The following is an 18,913-nucleotide window of genomic DNA, read 5'->3' on the forward strand; positions in this document are numbered from 1 at the left end:
AACAAACACCCAGTCACTGGCTTCGGGGAGCTTACGGCCTAATGGAAAAGACAGAAAAATCAAATGTCATACAAACAAGAGTAGAAGTACACATGTAACAAGAAATGTGAAAAATGAGATGAACTTCTGGGAGCAGATGGCAGATTGGCCTCACACCTTTTCTCTTTCCTGAAACCCCAGTAACATGACAGTAAAGGGATTTTTATGCAAAGGTAAACACCCACAAGGATGGGGCACTGAGAGAGGGACAACAGCAGCAACACATAGGAGGCTGGAGAGCCGAGGGATGCATATAGATATCTCAGAGGATTGAGAAAACTGAGTCCCCCCAGCAGTAGAGGAGGCCAGGAAGCACCCCACTTTCCACCAAAGACACCTCAAGAATTCAGGAGCCAGAGGCATCACGTAGATCTGAAGATGGAGAAGCAGGAAGGTGTGACAAACAAGAAGCATTGGTCAAAAGTCTGTTTAAGACACAGTGAGAAGCCCAGAACTCTCCTCCACTGTAAGAGGCTGGGACAGACCCTCCCACCCCATTAGAAGCTAGAGGCTCATTCTCCAGACAGTTAAACAGAAGGTCTCTGGCCTTGGGGAAACAAGGACAGATAAAGGTCCAAAACAGATGGATTAAGTAAACATTAGCATACTGGACCCCTGTTCTCTTTCTCTTCTTGGCAAGAGATCAGAAGAATCTTCTTTGGCAAATCTGACCATTCTGAAAAGAATGACCCAAAGACAGTTTCATGGGGGATTATGGGACAAATAACTAAATCAAGTCATCCTATCATGAAGCTCAGTGGAGGAACCCCTCCCCAAAACTCAGATATTGCAACAGCTTTTTAATCCATCCCCAATTCTTAAAGAGAGAGAGAGAGAGAGAGAGAGAGAGAGAGACAGAGAGAGAGAGACAGAGAGACAGAGAGAGAGAGAGAGAGAGAGAGAGAGAGACTGACTAATTGGAGTAAGTAGGGACCATGCAGGGAGAAAAATAAATTACTACTTACTATTTTCAGAGACAAGAGAAGATACTGCAACTATAAAATTAAAACAGGATGTGATAAAACAGGAACTTTCAGACAAAAATAACTCTAATAAATTCAAAATATGAGAGCAGAAACGAAAGACAGAATAGAAGGATGAGTGACAAAGTAGGTAAAATCTACCAGAAAAGTGAAAAAATTAAAAGGCAGAGTTGAAAAATAGGGGGAACTACATTAAAAAAAAGTAGGGACCTAGCCCAGGGTTCCAATATCCTAATAGTAGGATATAAGGAAGAGGAGGAAAAAAAAAAAGAGGGGAGAAAATCACTACCGAAACAAATAAGAAAATTTCCTAGGTCTGAAGGACCCAAGTTTCTAGACTAAAAGAACCCACTGAGTGCTTAGAATAATGGAATAAAATAGATACACAGTATCTCACATCATTATGAAATTTCAAAGTATTAGAGAAAAAGAAAAGGTCCTACAAACTTCCAGAGAAAAATAAACAGGTCATAAACAATGGGGTCATAAATCAAAATGGCTTTAGACTAGTCAACAACATCCGAAGCCAGAAGACAATGGAGCAAGGTGTTTAAACTTCTGAAGGAAAATTATTTCTTATCTAGAATTCTATACCCAACCAAACTATCAAGTAAGTTGTAGGAGGAGTATATTTTCAGATATGCAAGATCCCCAAAAGTTTACTTCCTATGTGTTCTTTCTCAGGGAACTACAGTTGATCCTTGAGCAACATAGGGGTTAGGAGCACCAACCCCTTGTGCAGGTGAAAATCTGTGTATAACTTTTCTTTTTTTTTTTTTAAGAAGGATTTTTTAAAAAAATTTTATTGGGTAACAGTGTGTTTTTTCCAGGACCCATCCAAGTCAAGCTGTTGTCCTTCAATCTAGTTGTGGAGGCTGCAGCTGAACTCCAAGCCCAGTCGCTGTTTTCAATCTTAGTTGCAAGGGGCACAGCCCACCACCCCATGTGGGAATTGAACCGGCAATCTTGTTGTTATGAGCACGCACTCTAACTGAGCCATCTGGCTGCCCATCAGCAGCTCAGTGGCAGCTCAGCTGAAGTCGTTGTCTTCAATCTAGCTGTGGAGGGCGCAGCTCACTAGTGCATGTGGGAATCGAACTAGCAACCTTGTTGTCAAGAGCACACACTCTAACCAACTGAGCTAACCAGCAGCCCTCTTTATAACTTTTGACTCCCCCAAGATTTAACTATTAATAGCCTATTCTTGACTGGTAACACATATTTTGTAGGTTATATGCATTATCTACTGTATTCTTACAATAAAGTAAGCTAGAGAAAAGAAACTGCTATTAAGAAAATCAGACGGGGCCGGCCCGGTGGCTCAGGCGGTTAGAGCTCCGTGCTCCTAACTCCGAAGGCTGCCGGTTCGATTCCCACATGGGCCAGTGGGCTCTCAACCACAAGGTTGCCAGTTCAATTCCTCGAGTCCCGCAAGGGATGGTGGGCTCTGCCCCCTGCAACTAAGATTGAACACGGCACCTTGAGCTGAGCTGCCTCCCGGATGGCTCAGTTGGTTGGAGCGCGGGCTCTCAACCACAAGGTTGCCAGTTCAATTCCTCGACTCCCGCAAGGGATGGTGGGCAGCGCCCCCTGCAACTAAAATTGAACACGGCACCTTGAGCTGAGCTGCCGCTGAGCTCCCGGATGGCTCAGTTGGTTGGAGCCTGTTCTCTCAACCACATGGTTGCCGGTTCGACTCCCGCAAGGGATGGTGGGCTGTGCCCCCTGCAACTAGCAACGGCAACTGGACCTGGAGCTGAGCTGCGCCCTCCACAACTAAGACTGAAAGAACAACAACTTGAAGCTGAACAGAACCCCCCACAACTAAGATTGAAAGGACAACAATTTGACCATTGTTCCCCAATAAAGTCCTGTTCCCCTTCCCCAATAAATAAAATCTTTAAAAAAAAAAAAAGAAAATCAGACGGATGAAAAAATATATTTACAGTACTGTACTATATTTATTGAAACTATAAGTTTACATTGTCTGTTTATAAGATGAAAGAAAAAGTCCATGTGTAAGTGAACCTGTACAGTTCAAACCCATGTTATTCAAGGGTTAACTGTACTCAACCAAAATGAGGGAGTAAACCGAAAAAGAGGAAGATGTGGGATGGGAGACCACAAGAACAAGATAAAGGGGCTCCCCAGGATGACAGTGATGGGAAATCCCAAGATGACAGCTGTGCAGCCAGCAGAGGGGGCAACCAATTCAGATAAAAAGCAGTCAGAAGGCTGTGGAACACATTCCTTCAAGGATGTGAAACCAACAGACTGCTTCATGTGCCTAAACCTTTTAAGGGGATTTAGGAAACTGGCAGAAATTTGGGAGTAGCATTTGTAGTAAGTATGCTGAATACAAAACAAACTCCAGGGAAAACAGAAAGCTGTTCATGGAAAGAAATCAAAGTTTACAAAACGGTTTGGCAGAGGATGGACAAGGGATAAACTAGGAAGGATCCATGTGTGTCAAGGGGGCAGAAAGAGGGAAAAGACTAACACGGTCTTCTTCCATAGTAAGAAATCAATAGATGATTCAAAATTGAAAAATTAGGAAGCAGCAACACAAAGGTACAGTCCAAAGGGACCAGCTAAGAGTTGAAAGGAGCTACCTCTGAGGAAAAGGATAGTCATTCTTTTTTTTTTTGATAACAGACTTTGTAGACCCATTTGACTCTAAATGATGAACATGTATGACTTTGATAAAAATAAAGATGAAATAAAGAAAAGCTACGTGGCCGCAGAGGTACATAACAGGGACACAGCTTTAGATAAGGAGGTGGGCTCTGAGCTGAGAGCTGAAGGTTGAGCAGGGTTCACTAGGCAAGAGGAGGGAACCGCTGATGCAATGGCCTGGGAGGAGGGAGATCTGGGAGTGACCGATCTGGGAGGTCAGGGCAGAGCCAAGCAGAGAGGAGGCTCCAGAGGTGGAGGAAGGAAAAGACTAAGCAGCGTAGAGTTATGTTTTGAAAAGATCTTTCCTAGAAGGTGTGGAGAGCCAGTTAGAAGGGGCCAGAGGAGAGGGCCCCAGGAGACCAGCTAGAGATGGTTACAGAAGTCAGGGTGAGAGATGATGGTGCCTGGGACAGGTAAGGAGGTGGGGAGGAAGGAGTGAAAGGATTCAGAATGATGTGGGGGGGAGGAACTGATAGGACCAGACGGCAGGCTGGGCGGCGCGTGTGTGCGGGAGGGAGCCTGGGGTTCCTCGGTTTCTGCTGTTGTTGACAAAGAAGCTTTGTATGGATGAGAAAAGAGATTTTTTTTTTAATTGGGTAGTAGACACTCTTGGCAACGTGACAATAACACACTCTTGTTTAAGGGTGGCAGAGAAAGCACCCCAAGAGAGACTTACTCCACGCTTCCTGGAAACAGATGATGTTGACTCCACACATTGCCGCCACCTCTACGATGGCCTCTATGCGTCTGTGAAGGGCAGAGACCTGGCAATTTAAAAGTCGAGGATTAGAACCCATTAGTTCTATTGGTTGAGACCAGTTTTAGAACGCATCCCAAACATGTGGAACAACCCCTCACCCCGCCAGCTGCTAGAAGATGAGCTGGGTGGGGAGGTTCTGATATTTCATACTGTCATCAGGTCCAAAATCTGCAACATAAGGGGTTACTGCAGAGGCTCTGGGGTCCCCACACACAACACTACCTTTCTGAGCCTCAGTTTCCTTGCCCGGAGAATGGGAGAACACTGCCTACCTCATGGGATTGCTAAGAGGAGTCATAGGATGTGAGCTGCTTACTGCCAGAGAGGCCCACACCCAGTGGGCCCATGAACACCAGGACCATCCCCTGGGTGAGCTGTCCCCTCGCCCCAGGACAGTCCCCTTTCCACCATGCTGCATTCAAGGCTTTGGGGATGCCTTGTCCTGCCACTTCTGTTTTCCTATGTGTATCTTAGTGTGGAATGACTTACCTTTCCCAGCTATGCCCTTGGCCAGGAACGTGACTCCTTCCCCCACTCTGTCCTTCCTGGAAGTATTATCCACGTCATGTGTCACCCACAGAGGGGAGACTCTCCCAGGAGTATTGAGGTACCTCTGTGCTCCCCAGCCTAAGTGTGCCCCTACAGTGGTGCTGTTCTCATTGTGCTGTCACGTTTCTCCACTGTCACTCCCATGACCCCCTGAGCTCCTTGGGGGCAAGGGGAACGTGTCCTCATCTTCTCTGTGTCCTCAGGACAACAGCTGGCTCCCAGGAGAAATTCAGAAGTGTTTGTTCAAAGAAAGATCAGAGAGACCAGGTTGAAAACCCGGAAAGCACGCTCTTTTCAATGCTCTGTCTCTCCCCTGCAAGACTGCGCACACGAGGGCTCCACGGAGGTTTGCTGGGGGTGACAGCATGCAAAGCATGCTTCTAGGAGCTGTGGGGGTGAGAACAGCACCCCTGCCCTTGATGACCTGACAATCTGGGATGGTTGAGGAGACATTTCACAATTAACTAATCCAGAGACAAAAAGTGAACTGAGAACCAGAAATCTTTTAATCCAACAAAAGCAGAGGAAGGACCAATGTGAAAAACAATGCAGAATCCGACCTGGAATCCAACTGACCTTAGGTTTCTCGAGAATCCCTAAGAATTCTCAAGCACACTGTATCAGGAGGACACCTCTGTAGAGAAAGCTTAGAAAGTTTGAGCAGCTGGAGGAAAGCTGTGAAGAAGTGTATATAACAAACTGCCAGTGTCTGTGACAACATGTTTCTTTAGGGAAATACAAGATGCTGTCACGTTGATATTAGCTGTAAGGTCATAAGTGAATGCCTATCCTATTCCCGCAACCCTGCAGGCCCCATCAGCTGACAGACATCTGGGTACAGTGAGTCCCGCCCGTAGGAACAAGGCAAAGAAACACATGGACAAACGGACGGGTCCTGCCTGGTGTGTGCTGACAGGTGGCCTTTTGGCAGGAGACTGAGAGGCAGAGTTCCATGGAGAGAGCCGAGCCAGCCAAAAGGGCACCATCCCAATTGCAAAAGGAACAATGGACCAATCGCAGGAGAAGAAGCAGAGGGGTAGGTGGAAAGAACAGTGAGGAGTGAGAGGAAGGCAGGCAAAGGGGGCGAGTCAGAAGAGAAAGAGCCAGAGCGGACACGGGCTGGAGGGAAGGGGGCGGCCAGCGCAGAAGTGTTTGGGCGCCCATTTGACCACTCAGTGTGCCTGCCGACCCAGAGAGAGTGGCCAGCTCACTGTGGATGTGTTCAAAACACAGAGCAGGCCACGGCCCACTGCCGAGTATGTATTTATGGTCTAATACATAAATATTATTATGTATATAATAATACACGTTATTATGATGATGTATTATTAATACATAAAGAGGCCACACCTGTTTCGCCACAGGGGCATCCACAGGAAGGGGGGTTCTGTTCTGAACAAGCCCAACACGCACGATCCGAGGGCGCCTCAGCTGCTCCTCTGCGGCCTCGAAGGCATATCCCTGCAGCTCAAAGTCCCCTTCGGAGGCGGATTCAAAAGCCCTGCTGGGCAGGTCGAGCTTCCTAAATGGGCAGGAAAGAAGAGGGGAGATGATTTGTATGAGGTGTGCTGCATTTAAAATTCCCCCAACCCCACAGTCATGCATCCAGCAGAGAAGAGGTGGTGCGTCCTGGCAGAAGGCAGACAGAGCAGTCCAGTGCCAGAGCACACGCGTGGAGAGGTGGAGCAGGGCCTGGCGGAGAGGGAGGGCCTGGCTGGCCGGGACGGACACCATACCCCACACCGAGTGTGGACGTCACCTGATGGCTACCGGGAAGACTTCAGCAGGACAGCGGCAGTGGTCAGGCCTGGCCAACGGAGGGAGCAGGGCGGGGTGTGGGCGGCAGGGCCACCCGTAAAGAGTTGATGTTTTAGAGATGCTAAAGTCAGAGAGGGGATTAAAGTCTCAGCAGTCAACACAGAAGTGAGGGAATGGATTCCCCAAAATGTCTGTGGACTAGAATCAGAGGGCTCTGCTGAGCCTGGGGGAGTAGAGCAGGCTGGGATAAGACGGTCGGACATTGAGAACCAGGCTCAAGAGACCACTGGCTGGAGAGGCCAGGACCGTAATATTACCGAGCGCCCTGTGGCCCTTCACCACCGAGGATTACAAGTCTCTGGTGGGGACCTGCTGCTGCTCCTGTCAGGGGAGAGGGGTGGGGGTGGGGGGTGGCGGCAGTTCCTTGCCCCGTGCTGGGTGGACATACAAGTGTCCAGACCAAAGTCCAAGCTCTCATCCTGGTTTGTAGTTTATTAACAAAGGCAAGTGGATTACTTATAAAACCTCCCACTGAAGTGACCATTGGCCAAATGGCAAACACCTTCTGATGCCCGCTGCATGCCCGGTGCTGAGGTGAAACCCATAGGGCACGAGGCTTGGCCCCTGGCCAAGAAGGCCTTAGCATCTAGGGATGAGATGGTTATGAAATACCTAGAGAACACATCAAAAAATAACCTGACAACCATTATCTAATAATAATATTTCCCTCCCACTTTAAGTCACTTTCTTAAAGATGTTTCTTTCAAAATCACAGCCCTGTCAGCCCAAGCCCCCTGTCACCGCCCCCTGCCAGGCAGTTTCCATGTGATGGCCTTGACAGCTCTGAGTTGGGTTCCACCCCTGACAATCAGCCTGCTTTTCAACTCATCAGTGTTCCGTTTGCTTCAGCAGGTTAGAAATAACAGCAGTGCCCACACCACGCCTCCCTTTGCCGTGACTGCTTCAGAGACAGTCCTCCTGCCCCCACGTGGAGGGCCCCCCATCCTGGCAGACCTCAGCCCCAGGACAAGTGGTGGACAGGAGAAGAAGAAGGGTGTGTCTGTTTCCCCTTAGGCCCATGGGCTGGGGAACTGGACCACCCTTTGGGAGAGATCCTGGCAGCCCCATCCTTGGCCTGTGGTCTCACCCCAGGAAGATAACAGGTGGATGAGGTCTTGTCTTAAATTTGCAAGCTCAGCTATACCCACCACCTGGATGATGTCCCTCAGCCTCTGGTCATCTCTCCCCACCCACTGCCGACTGCTGTCTACTCTCCCCATCTTGCCACCACCATCAGCCTCATTATCCCACGATGCACAACCTTCCTGCCTCCTCGTCATCTTTTCTGAGTGCTGCCTCCATCCCTCTACCCAGCTCCCCACAGACACTCTTTCTCCTAGACTCGAGGTGATACAGGCCAGGCCTGTCCACTTGCAGGGCTCTACCTCTCTTCAGCATCCCCAACTGTAAGGTTTCCCCATCCTGCTGTTATCCAGGGGATCCATCGCCAAGTCCTGGAGGACCCAATTAACCCTTGAGCCCCATTCCATAAACATGTGCTGTGCCCACCAAAGGCTTGGCTTGGGGATGTGTGGGGTACAGATCAGCCGTGGCCCAGGAGGGGCAGAGACCAGCAAATGAGCCACAACCTCACATAGCAGGTGGCAGATCCGTGCTGGCCATGACCCTCCCTTGGTCCCTCTCCTCCGACTAAGGCCTCATGGCCTCACCTCTAACTTCAAGGAGGAAAGCCCATCACTTCCTGTACTGGCCCCAACACACCCTCCCGGCCCTTCCCCTGGGCCCCCACCTCTCCACACAGGGTCAAGGCAGGACTCGCCTAAGGGAAACCAGCTCCTGCCTCCTCGGCAACCTCTCACTTCTAGAAAGTCATCTTTCCCCCTCTAATGGCTCTTTACCATCAGCGTTTTAAATAATTAAACTAGAGCTTTGTAACAAAAGAAACACATATTCATGGGGGGGGAAATCAAACAGTGGAAAAAGGTAGTGAGTTCACCTTTCCATCCCACCCCTTAGCCTCAGCCTTGAAATTCAGAGAGGACCCCTCTTAACAATGTTTTACGTATCTTTCCAATATTTGTCTATACGTGTGTTACAAATACAATAGCATCAGTCTGTATAGTCTGCTTTCCCACTTGCCTTTTTCACTTAACAATACACATGGCTTGGACATCCCTGTCTGTCTCCTACAGGCCTACCATACTCACCACGACAGGTGATTGTGTCTCTCCCATTAAAAAATAGGGAAAAAAAGGGGGGTGCAGAGTACGCTCTACGTAGGTTCCCCTTATTACCTCACATGCTCTCTCCCCCTCCCCCACCCCTCCAGAGGAAGCTTTCCCACAATCCTTACCTGCCACACCCCCTGTTCCCGGCCACCACTTCCCACCTTGGGCTACCAGCCTTCTGGTTGCTACAGCCAGCAGACTCCCTGCTGTCTGCATCCTGCTAGACCTGCTGATGTCCCCCGACACTGTCCTTGTCCGGCTCAGGGTCCTTGATCACCATCCTAGGGTCTCCCATCACCGCATCGTCACCTCTAGAGGCGCCAAAAGTCTCTGCTTCCTCTGACTCCTTTAACATCGGGTTCTCCAGAATCCCTCTCCTCCTCCACCTGGAATGACCCTCTCTAGGACAACCCCAAACCCACCTCCTCTCTGAGGCCATCTCCTCATGGTCTCGGTGCTTGGTTGAACTGTGGCACACCCCAAAAGGCATGTCCACATCCTAATATTGAAAACCTGTGAAGGGGACCTTATTTGGACAAAGGATCTTTGCATTGTAATTAAGGATCTCAAGATAAGACTCTCCTGGATTATCTGGCTGAGCCCTAAATCCAGTGACAAGTGTTCTTAAAAGAGATGCCCAGAGGATGTGAAGAGAGGCAGAGATTGGAGTGATGCTGCCACAGGCCAAGGAATGCCAGAAGCCACCAGAAGCTAGAAAAGGCAGGGAAGGATTCTCCCTCAGAGCCTCTGGAGGAGTGTGGTTCTGTGGCACCTTGATTTTGTACTTTTGGTCTTCAGAACTGTGAGAACAAGTTTCTTTTGGTTTAAGCCACCAGTTTGTGATAATTTGTTACAGCAGTCCTAGGAAGCTAAACAACTCAATTCACCAGCCTTTTCCCAAGCTGCTCCTCATCAGATGAATCCATCAGCCACCTGAGGGTCCAAGCAGACGTATCCTTGCCTCCTCCCCCAGACCTGCTATCCACACTCAGTGACCTCCCTGAGACCTCTGGCACCATTCCTCCTCTCCACCCAGGCACTGTTTGCCTTAGGCCTCCTCATCTTTCACCTGCCCTTTTCAAATTCTTAGAAGGCTTCCACCACCATCAGGACAAGTCCCACTGCCTCAGCATGACATATAGAGCCCCAGGCCCCACCCCGGCTACTGCTACCTCCTCTCTAGCACTCTACACCACAATCCCCGAATGGACATGTCCCCTGGGTCTGGGCCTTGGCTGGAGTACCTGATCCCTTTCTGTCTCCAAACCAACTCCTCCATCTCCTTCAGGATGCTTCTCAAGCATGGCACCTCTGGGAAGCCGTTAAGACCTGCCCTAACTCTATACATGTAGACTCTCCAGCTCTCTCTGCAGCCTTCTCTCACAATGTAGGACAACCATTAAAAGAAAGCCCCTTGAGGCTGGAACCATGGCTTACTCATCCTTGTATCCCTAGTGCCTAAGACAAAAATAAATGCTCAATAAATGTGTGTTGAATGGATAAATGCTTCTTGGTTCTGGCTGTCTTAAAATTGAGAGTCGACGTTCTTTGGGGATTTCATCTGTCTGGCACAGGCAAAGGCCCATTTGGCTCATCACTTAGCAAACATTTACTAAGCATCATCTTTGCATTGGGCAGCATGTCACTGGGAGAGAAGGTGGTCTTATGTGGAGCACAGAGGAAGTCCAGAGAAGGGGCTGAGGATTCAGGCTCCTCCAGGCCTTCACAGAGGAGGCCATGTCCGAGTCAGGCTGTGAGGAGTGAACAGGAGTTTACGTGGGAGAAGAGTTTTTAAATGATTAATTTCCTGCTTTAGTTTGCAATCCTGTTCGTAGCCAAATCCCACCCAATTGCAAAAACTGAGCAAGTACAAAGGTGGATGCCCTAGAGGTAAAGCTTGGATGGGTTCAGTGCTGAATGCAACAGACCAAGAAACAGAAATAGGAAAAAGAGAGGAAAAGGAGAGCCACTTACTTAGTTATTGAGAGCCAAGCCCCAGGATGACGCCTGGCAGTCATTGGTCAACGGACTGTGGCTCCCATTTTACCACCCATTATAATCCCTCGCCACTCTGGAACAATCCAAATGCTCATGGAAAGCCCTTGTAAGGCATTTCTTACCCTGATTTCTAGAATGCGCCCCAGCCAATCACCTACTATGTAGGAAACATTTCTCTTTTCCTGCTTTGCACTCCCTGACACCCATGAGTTCTCTCCGTCTTTTTCCCAGGAGAACATGCCCATCTCACCCTTAAACCTATTCTCATCTCTAGAACTGTAGCCTGAGACACTCCTTGCTTTCAGACACCTTCTTGACACCTTTTTTGGGAGCCTCAACTCTGAGGGGCTTCCTCTATGATGAGCCTTGACAGGTTCAGTGGAAAGTGGTATTCCAGCGAAAGCACACTGGAGGGGCCTTGAAGGTCATCCTGTCCCAATATTCCTCTTCGGGCATGAAGAACCCTTTCAGGCATGAAGAACCCTTTCTCACCAAGTTCTGTAACACTCCCACCCCCAAAGGCAGTTGTTCTACCTTTATCATCCACTAGCTGTGAAAACACCTTTGGATTTGAGGACCTTCCTGCAGTAACTAACTACACAGCAGCTGGAGGCTGGAAACCACTGATCCAATCAACACCCTTAAGTTTCCAGGTGAGCTGACCAGGTCCTTGCCTCAAGATCACTGCCAAGGTCAGAGAGCCCGCCAATTGGCAAGGAAACGGAAGAATATTTAGTCAGGAGCTGCATGGGGTCAGAGTTTTGATTTCATTCAAAGAGCCATAGAAATTCCTTACAGACCTTTAAGCAAAGGAGCAACAGGATATGATTTATGTCTTCGGGTTGCTTTGAGAAAAGTGGACTGAAGAGAAACCAGAGTGGAAAGGGGAGTGCCTTCCAGCTTTGTACACCCAGTGTCCAGCAGAGCACTGCCCTCAGAAAGCCTAGTGATGCACAGGACTGGCTGGGAGTGGGAAAACATTTGCACTGAGTGTGGTAACGAACTTCTATGTTTTGCCAAGTGGGAAAGGTTCCTTGGCCAATCAGCTTCTGCAGGCCTCTACCTCCAACGGTCCGCCAGAGGCCGGGTCACTACAGGAAACAGGGGCTGGGGCTGGACAACCCGTTGACCTGGGGGCTGGAGGGAGCTCTGGCTGGAGGCACTGACCTAGACAAGACACCCAGAGTACAGGCCTGGATCGGGGGAGGGTGCTGGTCGCTGGAAGCGGGCAAGAAGAATTAGGTGGCCACGAAGAAAGCCTCAGGGAGTAAAATACCCGTCCTTTCTCCTCCGGTTCCAGGCCACTGGGGGAGAAGTGGCTTGTAAAAGTTGGGCGACCCCTGAGCGCCTCAGAACCACACTTCTTAGGTCTCTACTCAGCTACTTCAAGACTTCATCATGGCCCCTCACGTCCTTCAGCTCCTGAAGCACTGTCCCTGGACCCTCGGACCCATACTCACTGGCCCCCAGGTACCCCTATCCCCAGGCTCTGGGCGGCAGACCTGGTCTCCTTGCCATAGAGAATGCGTTTCACCTCCCGCAAGTCTGAGGGCGGCAGGTGCTTCTCCAAACACTGCTCCAGCGACTCCCATTCAGCTCCCGCCATTGTTGGTTGGAGTCCGCAAGCGTCACTGTCCAGACCCAAACAACGCGCCCTTTACCCTCCAGAAGGAGGAGAAGGAAGAGGAGAGAGCCGGGCCCGCGCACGCGCCCGCCCGCCCCTCTCCTCGCCCAGCCTCCTGCCCTCGGTGGGCGCCCACGAGGACACGCCCCCTCCTCGCGCGCCCGCAGCGCGCGGATAATCGCGCTCCAGGGCTTCGCGGGTGGTCCCGCCCCGCCCCGCCCCGCCCCGCCCCCCGCACGCGCCGGGACACGCCTCCTCCGCCGGGACACGCCTCCTCCGCCGCGGGGCAGCTCCGAGCCCTGCAGCCTCAGCCGCTCGCGGCGGGTCGGGGCTGTGCCCTCCTGTCGTCTAAGTGCGAGTTCCCAGGCCCGTTCTCTGGCCTCCTCGTTCTCGCTCGCTTTCAGGTTCCACTTCTCACCTGCCCCGAAGTGTCGGGGCGGAACAGACAACCTGCCGAGGCGGAGAGGGAGGCTGCGGCAGGGCGGGCCTGAGGTCAGGGCTGGCCCGCCGCGCGCCGCTTCCGCCGTCTCGCACCCCGGCGGAGCAGTTCCCGCCACAAACCGTGGGCAGGGCCTCTTCCGCCGCGGCTTCGGTCAGGGTCCGCAGGGGGGGGGGCAGCCAGCCGGCGGGCCCGCCGCACGGTTCTGCGGAGGAAGGTACGGGACGAGCTTCAGGGTCCCGAGGGCAGGAGGCTGCCCCTCCGTCTGCCAGTGCCCATTACTTCTGAGCGGTCATTACTCCCGAGGGGCCAGGCTCGGAGTCCTGGCCGCTGCCTCGCCGCGCCCCCACCCCAGGCTTCAGCGTTGGAGCCCTGGCCGCGCGGACGAAAGGTCAAGTGATCTAATGCGCTTTCGTGAATACTGCAGAATTCTGAGTCCCCACAGCGGCTCACCCTTTGGACCCTGGGGCCCTCTTTCAGCTCTGCCATCGGAAGTGGGTGTGCCCGCATGGGCACTTTCCTGGAAGGGGCGCGCTTGAGACTGTGGCTGAGATGATAGGGATGAGCCCCCTCTTGCAGTTCCCTTCCACCCGGAGGGTGCTACCCACTCAGGAGCCAAAGAAGGTCCTCTTTTCCGCCCGCTGAGAATTAGGACAGCAAGATCAGCCCAACTGTCGGCAGCATGGTGGAACAAGAAGCCCCAAGTCCTGGTTTAGCCCTTTACAAACCTTGCCACCCCAGGGAAGTTATTCAGACACTCTGGGCTTCTGTGGCTTTACCTGGAAAACAGGAATACAGTTATCTTGCAGAGTTGTTTAAAAGTAAGATAAGCACAAAGGGAGCTAAAAGTAGGTGTTGTAGGGCAAAACACTTGAGATATTTTATGTGGGTCACTAACTCAACTTTTGGTCATTGTTTTGATTAATGTTACCTGACAGTTCCCAGTATTCCAATGGAGCTGCCTTTTCAAGAATGCAAACTTTGACTGAAGGCTTTTGTGTATTAGTCTCTGAGATAAGGGCAATGCAGGGACGTACAAGACCTAGTACCTTTCTCCATGATTTAAGGTAGGGACGTAGTTGTAAATACAGCGGATTTAAATAATTTGATATGAAAAAAGTATATGATAGGCTATGGAGAGGAAAGGGTGATTTCCGGCCTAGAAAAGGAAATCATTTAAGGCCTCATGGAAGAGTCATCGTTGACTCAAAATGCCATAAAGGGAACGTTGAACCCCCTCCTCAGGTCTGCTCTTATCTTCTGTATGGTGTTTTCTATTTTAGTTAATGGCCTCACTGCCCACTCATTTGCCAAGCCTTGGAAGTCATCTCCAACTCCTCTATGTTCTCTTTCCCCCATACAATCAAGCATCAAATTCTGCTAAATTTATCTCCTGAATTTTGTTAAAATCCTTCCCCCTCCCACCTCATGCCTGCAATCATGTCATCTTTTGCTTGAATTGTTACCAATCTTCTAACTTACCTCTGACGTCTATGCTTAGTTGTCTTTCTAAAACTAATATCTCACCATCCTTTATACCCTCTCATTCAATGTCTCCCTACCTGGAATGACTTTTCATCTTCTGTTTTGTGAACTCCTACACATCCTCCAAGACGCAGCTCAAATATTACCTCCTCTGGAAAGTCTTCTCCAAATGCTGCAGGAAGAGTTGGACTCCACTAACCCATTATGCCTCTGTTAGAGCATTTATCAAACACTATTTTGTAATTATTTCTGAGCTCAGAGCAGGAACTGGGTCTGATCTGCTTTTGTATCTGCAGGGCTTTGGCATTCAGTAAATGACTGTTGAAGAAATTAATTCTGATGGGATCAAGGACAGATTCATTAATGTGACATTTGAGCTGGACCTTGAAGCGGAAGTAGAAACTATTATTACTAGTTAAATTGCTTAATCCATCTTTCCCTACTGTTAGCTGACAGGCCATTCACACTAGGCCATTATAAACCAGGGTTTCACAAATATGAAACACTAACTTGAATGGGATTTAAAAAGTTATATGAAAATTATCATATTTGCCCAACTTATTTCTCACTTTCAATAATAAGGCACTTCACTCGATCTTTCTGTGACAATCATTAAAAAACACTTTAAGCTCTTCCCTAATTTCTTTTTGAAATATCCAGCCAAACCCCAAAGGTTTTAACTGCATATAAGCATACTAGAGAGAGGGAGTCTTCCTTTTTGTGAAGACCAACTCTTTCTGTGGCAACATGGTATGGTTTATGGAGGCACAATTATTTGGTAAGTGTATACAAACAGGAAGGCTGGGATACCCCACAATCTCACTATGGTGGTTACCTCTGGAGAAGGAGAGAGGGGAATGGGATAGAGGAACGGGAATCATCTGATACATAATGTTTTCTCTTTTTAAAAGATTCAAAGCATATGATATTAATATTTAAAAAATCTATCTGGGTGTTTGTTATTATGCTTTTCTTTATGTTTATGTTTCATTTTTAAAAAGAGCCTTAGATCAGGAGTCAGGAAATCTGTAGTGTAGTCCGGATTCTACAATTACTTCAGTTTTCCTGTTGTAGAAAGGCGGAGGAGGGGAGGAAGCTGGGAAGACAGTCTCTAGAGATGATCTAAGCCTTCCCTAATTCTAATAATCCTAATAAAATATGATTCTAATAATCTAGTCATATATAAGTTCCTCTTGTTATGTGTTTGTGACAAAAGAATTTCATTATAGAGGCTGATTTTATAGAAAGAGCTCATTTGTTAAAAATGTATTGGTGTCTGTTTTTAGGTGTTACTTTTAAATTCACAATGCGTGTTCATTTTCATCCTTAGGGAAGGTATTTAAGGTACTGTGGGCCCTGCTCATCAACATCTGAAAGAGTAAAATTTTATAATCACATTGGTGAGCGATGCTTGCCAGGGCTGTAACTTGGAGATGTGGCCTGTCCTCTTGTCTCCTTCCTGTGAGCCAGAGGGGCTGCTTAAGCCTTCATTTAGCATTTTACAGCACACGAAAGCTTTTGCCTCTTTTTGTCCTATGTGATCCTCCCAATAATATTTTGAACTATGGGGTAAGGGTTCTTGCTTGGTTGTTGTTAGAGTTCCAAGTTAAACATGACACTTACTGGAAATGAAAATACAGGAGCCGATATAGTCAAGGGGGGAAAGATCTGAGGTGACCCGATTTCTAAGTAACTTTCTAAGGCTCAGTTTCTGGGTTAACTTGTTTCTGCATGGTGTTCCTTAGCTCATAAGTCACAGTTCTTCTTGCTTTGCTAGGGTTTTTATTATTATTATTATTATTATTATTATTATTATTATTATCATCCTTATGTAAATTTAAGTGTCCACATGGAAGAGTTTTGGAATAATGCACCCAAGCTGACTGAAAATGGACTTTGTAGCAGAGCAGGGCCAGCCCAGCCAAAATGGTGGCATATGAAGTTTTTTGACTCCTTTTAGAAGCTTGAATTTTCGTCCCGTGTTTTTGCTTTGGGTCTCTTGCCTCTCCCTTCATGACTAACCCTGCTCATCCCTGCAAGGCCTTTACTCCCAGTAAAATTTCATAATCCATCTTTTTTTTTTTTCATAATCCATCTTAATGTTAACTGACCAACACTAAAATGCACTGATCAACTCCATTTTAGTAGGAGACTCTTAAGATCCTACAGAAGGAACTTCTGAAGGTGAGAAAATCAAGTGTGAGGAGAGGCCCTGACAGAAATACTTAGATCAGGAGACCCCCACCCCTCAGGTAACATCATTCAATAGCCCCATCATTTTCTGGAATATCATCTATCTGATGCATCTTACACATTCCTATTGCTACTTATGCATGCTTTGGTAAAGGCTCTCATGATCTAGATTACTGCAACCAACTTATAATCAGTCATCCTGCCTCCCAACTTCAAATTCCCCCTCGCCTTGGTTCCCAGGGTGATCTCTTCTTCCGTGGCACTCCAAGACTGGCACGGCATAAGGCCCTGTGATTTGGCCTCATTTCATGCTGTAATTCTTCCCTGCCTTATGCTTTGGGGCCCAGCATTGTCAGACTGCTTCCAGTTGCACGAACTCCACACTATTTAATGCCTCTGTCTTTATTTAGCTCCTTCTTCACCTAGATAATTCCTACCCAAACCTTAACATTCAATTCAAGTGTCTCCTCTTCAGTAAAGCCCTTGCTGGCTCTTTCAGGCTTGCCTAAGTTCCCACTTCTGTGTTGCCTTAATATTGAATTTGTTGAGTTTCTTGACGATACAAGTATGACATGTCTTTGAATCCACAGTGCTTGGCATATAACTGGCACTCAATAAATGATTGTTGAACCAAATTGAACACCGTATCCGTATTTATAAGAGTTTGCGTAGTCACTTACCATCTCCTTTTTATATATGTTATCTCAGTAGCTGCTTACCTAGCCTGCTTTTTAAAAAGACCACCCTTGGCTATGGCAGATTCATAACCGTCTCCCATCCATAAGACTCTCATCTGTCTTTGCACCCTCGTCATCTAAGACACAGGTGGTCCCAGTCACTGAGTGACTCCAACAATAGTAGATATTGGTGAAAGGAGTCCACCCTCAGGGGCTGCTTCATTTAGCACAGCTCTGTTCACTGGGAAGTTGCCAGATAAGTATGTCATCGTTCGTCTCTCTCTGATTAGCCTCCTGGCCCATAGTCCCTTGAATTAGGAATTTGGTGGGGTCCTTGGCCATGACATTCTTAAGTTATACATAATACACGTCAGATCCCATTTTCAGAAATGCCCCAGCTATGGGTAACAGACAGCTGCCTACTTGTATTTTGAGAAACCGTACAGTGTAACAGAAAGAACATTGAATCAGGTATATAAATAGGTTCTAATCCTAGTGTTGCTATTATACCTAATAGCTTCAGATAAATCACTAAATTTCAGCTGTAGATAAATAGCTTTAGATAAATCACTAAATTTCAGCTTTAGATGAATTACTTGATACCTCTTCCTAATCTCTAAAGTTAAAGGTATTGGACTAATTCTCACAAAGTCTATGATTTTATGATTGCTAGAGTTTGACATCTCTTAAGTGTTGTGACAAATATTTTCATGGAGACCCTTTTTAAAAAATCTGGATGGCAAGGGCAAGTAGACACATATTGCCTAACACCTAGAGGAGTCGTCCTTGGGTATGAGTACCTTAAGGCCAGGACTGGGCCACACCTGTCCCGGAGTGCTGCAGGGTCCATGGGAACTGCACTGGACTAGAAATCCAGGACATGGGGTTCAGCCCTGGTCCCACCCCTTTTTAGCCATTTAACCATAGACAAGTCATGACCTTTCTGAGTTGCAGTTTATTCATCTATAAATAAGGACCATAATATCCATTGCACTTTCTTTGATTTAAAAGAATCAAATGAGCTAAGTTAAAATATCTTCGAAAATCTATACAGTGTAATCTCTAAAAGATACTATTTCTAAATGAGGAAAAGTTGTTTGGAGATAATTTTGCAATGGGAAATCATAAATATACCATCCTTAATGTACTGGATACTTATCTTTGAGGTAATATTGCTTCGCATTGAATCATTTGTATTCTTTCCACCAGTTCTTCTGGTGATAAATAGCATATCTTTAAAAGATGAGTAATTTTGAAGAAGGCTGCAGTCTGAGGCCATGAAATAAAGCAAAGCTGACTAGTCTAAGCTGAGAGCTAGTCCATGACCCGTCACTGACTTGTCTAATCATTTGGGCTAGCAAACTGAAAACTAACTGTGTGGGGATTAAGAGATAAAGAAGGTACGTAGCTGTACGCGTGCACAACCTAAGGGGAAAACAGTGTATAGAAATAATTAGGTATTTGTTAAATAGCATTAAGAATG

At 47.9% G+C, this 18,913-nt stretch overlaps 1 protein-coding gene across 1 annotated transcript in view; it reads right to left on the reverse strand.

The window, feature by feature from the left end:
* Positions 1 to 13,026, reverse strand: part of UPB1 (beta-ureidopropionase 1) — a 32,141-nt gene extending 19,115 nt beyond the window's left edge. Inside the window, exons 1-4 of the mRNA XM_074321939.1 lie at positions 12,889 to 13,026; positions 12,515 to 12,643; positions 6,358 to 6,529; positions 4,375 to 4,462 (exon numbers count right to left, since the gene is read on the reverse strand). Of these exons, the coding sequence (XP_074178040.1) occupies positions 4,375 to 4,462; positions 6,358 to 6,529; positions 12,515 to 12,618 (364 nt within the window). The 5' untranslated portion in view covers positions 12,619 to 12,643; positions 12,889 to 13,026. The remainder of the gene's footprint in view (positions 1 to 4,374; positions 4,463 to 6,357; positions 6,530 to 12,514; positions 12,644 to 12,888) is intronic.
* Between the last annotated feature and the right edge of the window lie 5,887 nt (positions 13,027 to 18,913).

This window comes from Rhinolophus sinicus, linkage group LG16, assembly GCF_036562045.2.
Source record: "Rhinolophus sinicus isolate RSC01 linkage group LG16, ASM3656204v1, whole genome shotgun sequence".
NCBI classification, from domain to species: domain Eukaryota; kingdom Metazoa; phylum Chordata; class Mammalia; order Chiroptera; family Rhinolophidae; genus Rhinolophus; species Rhinolophus sinicus.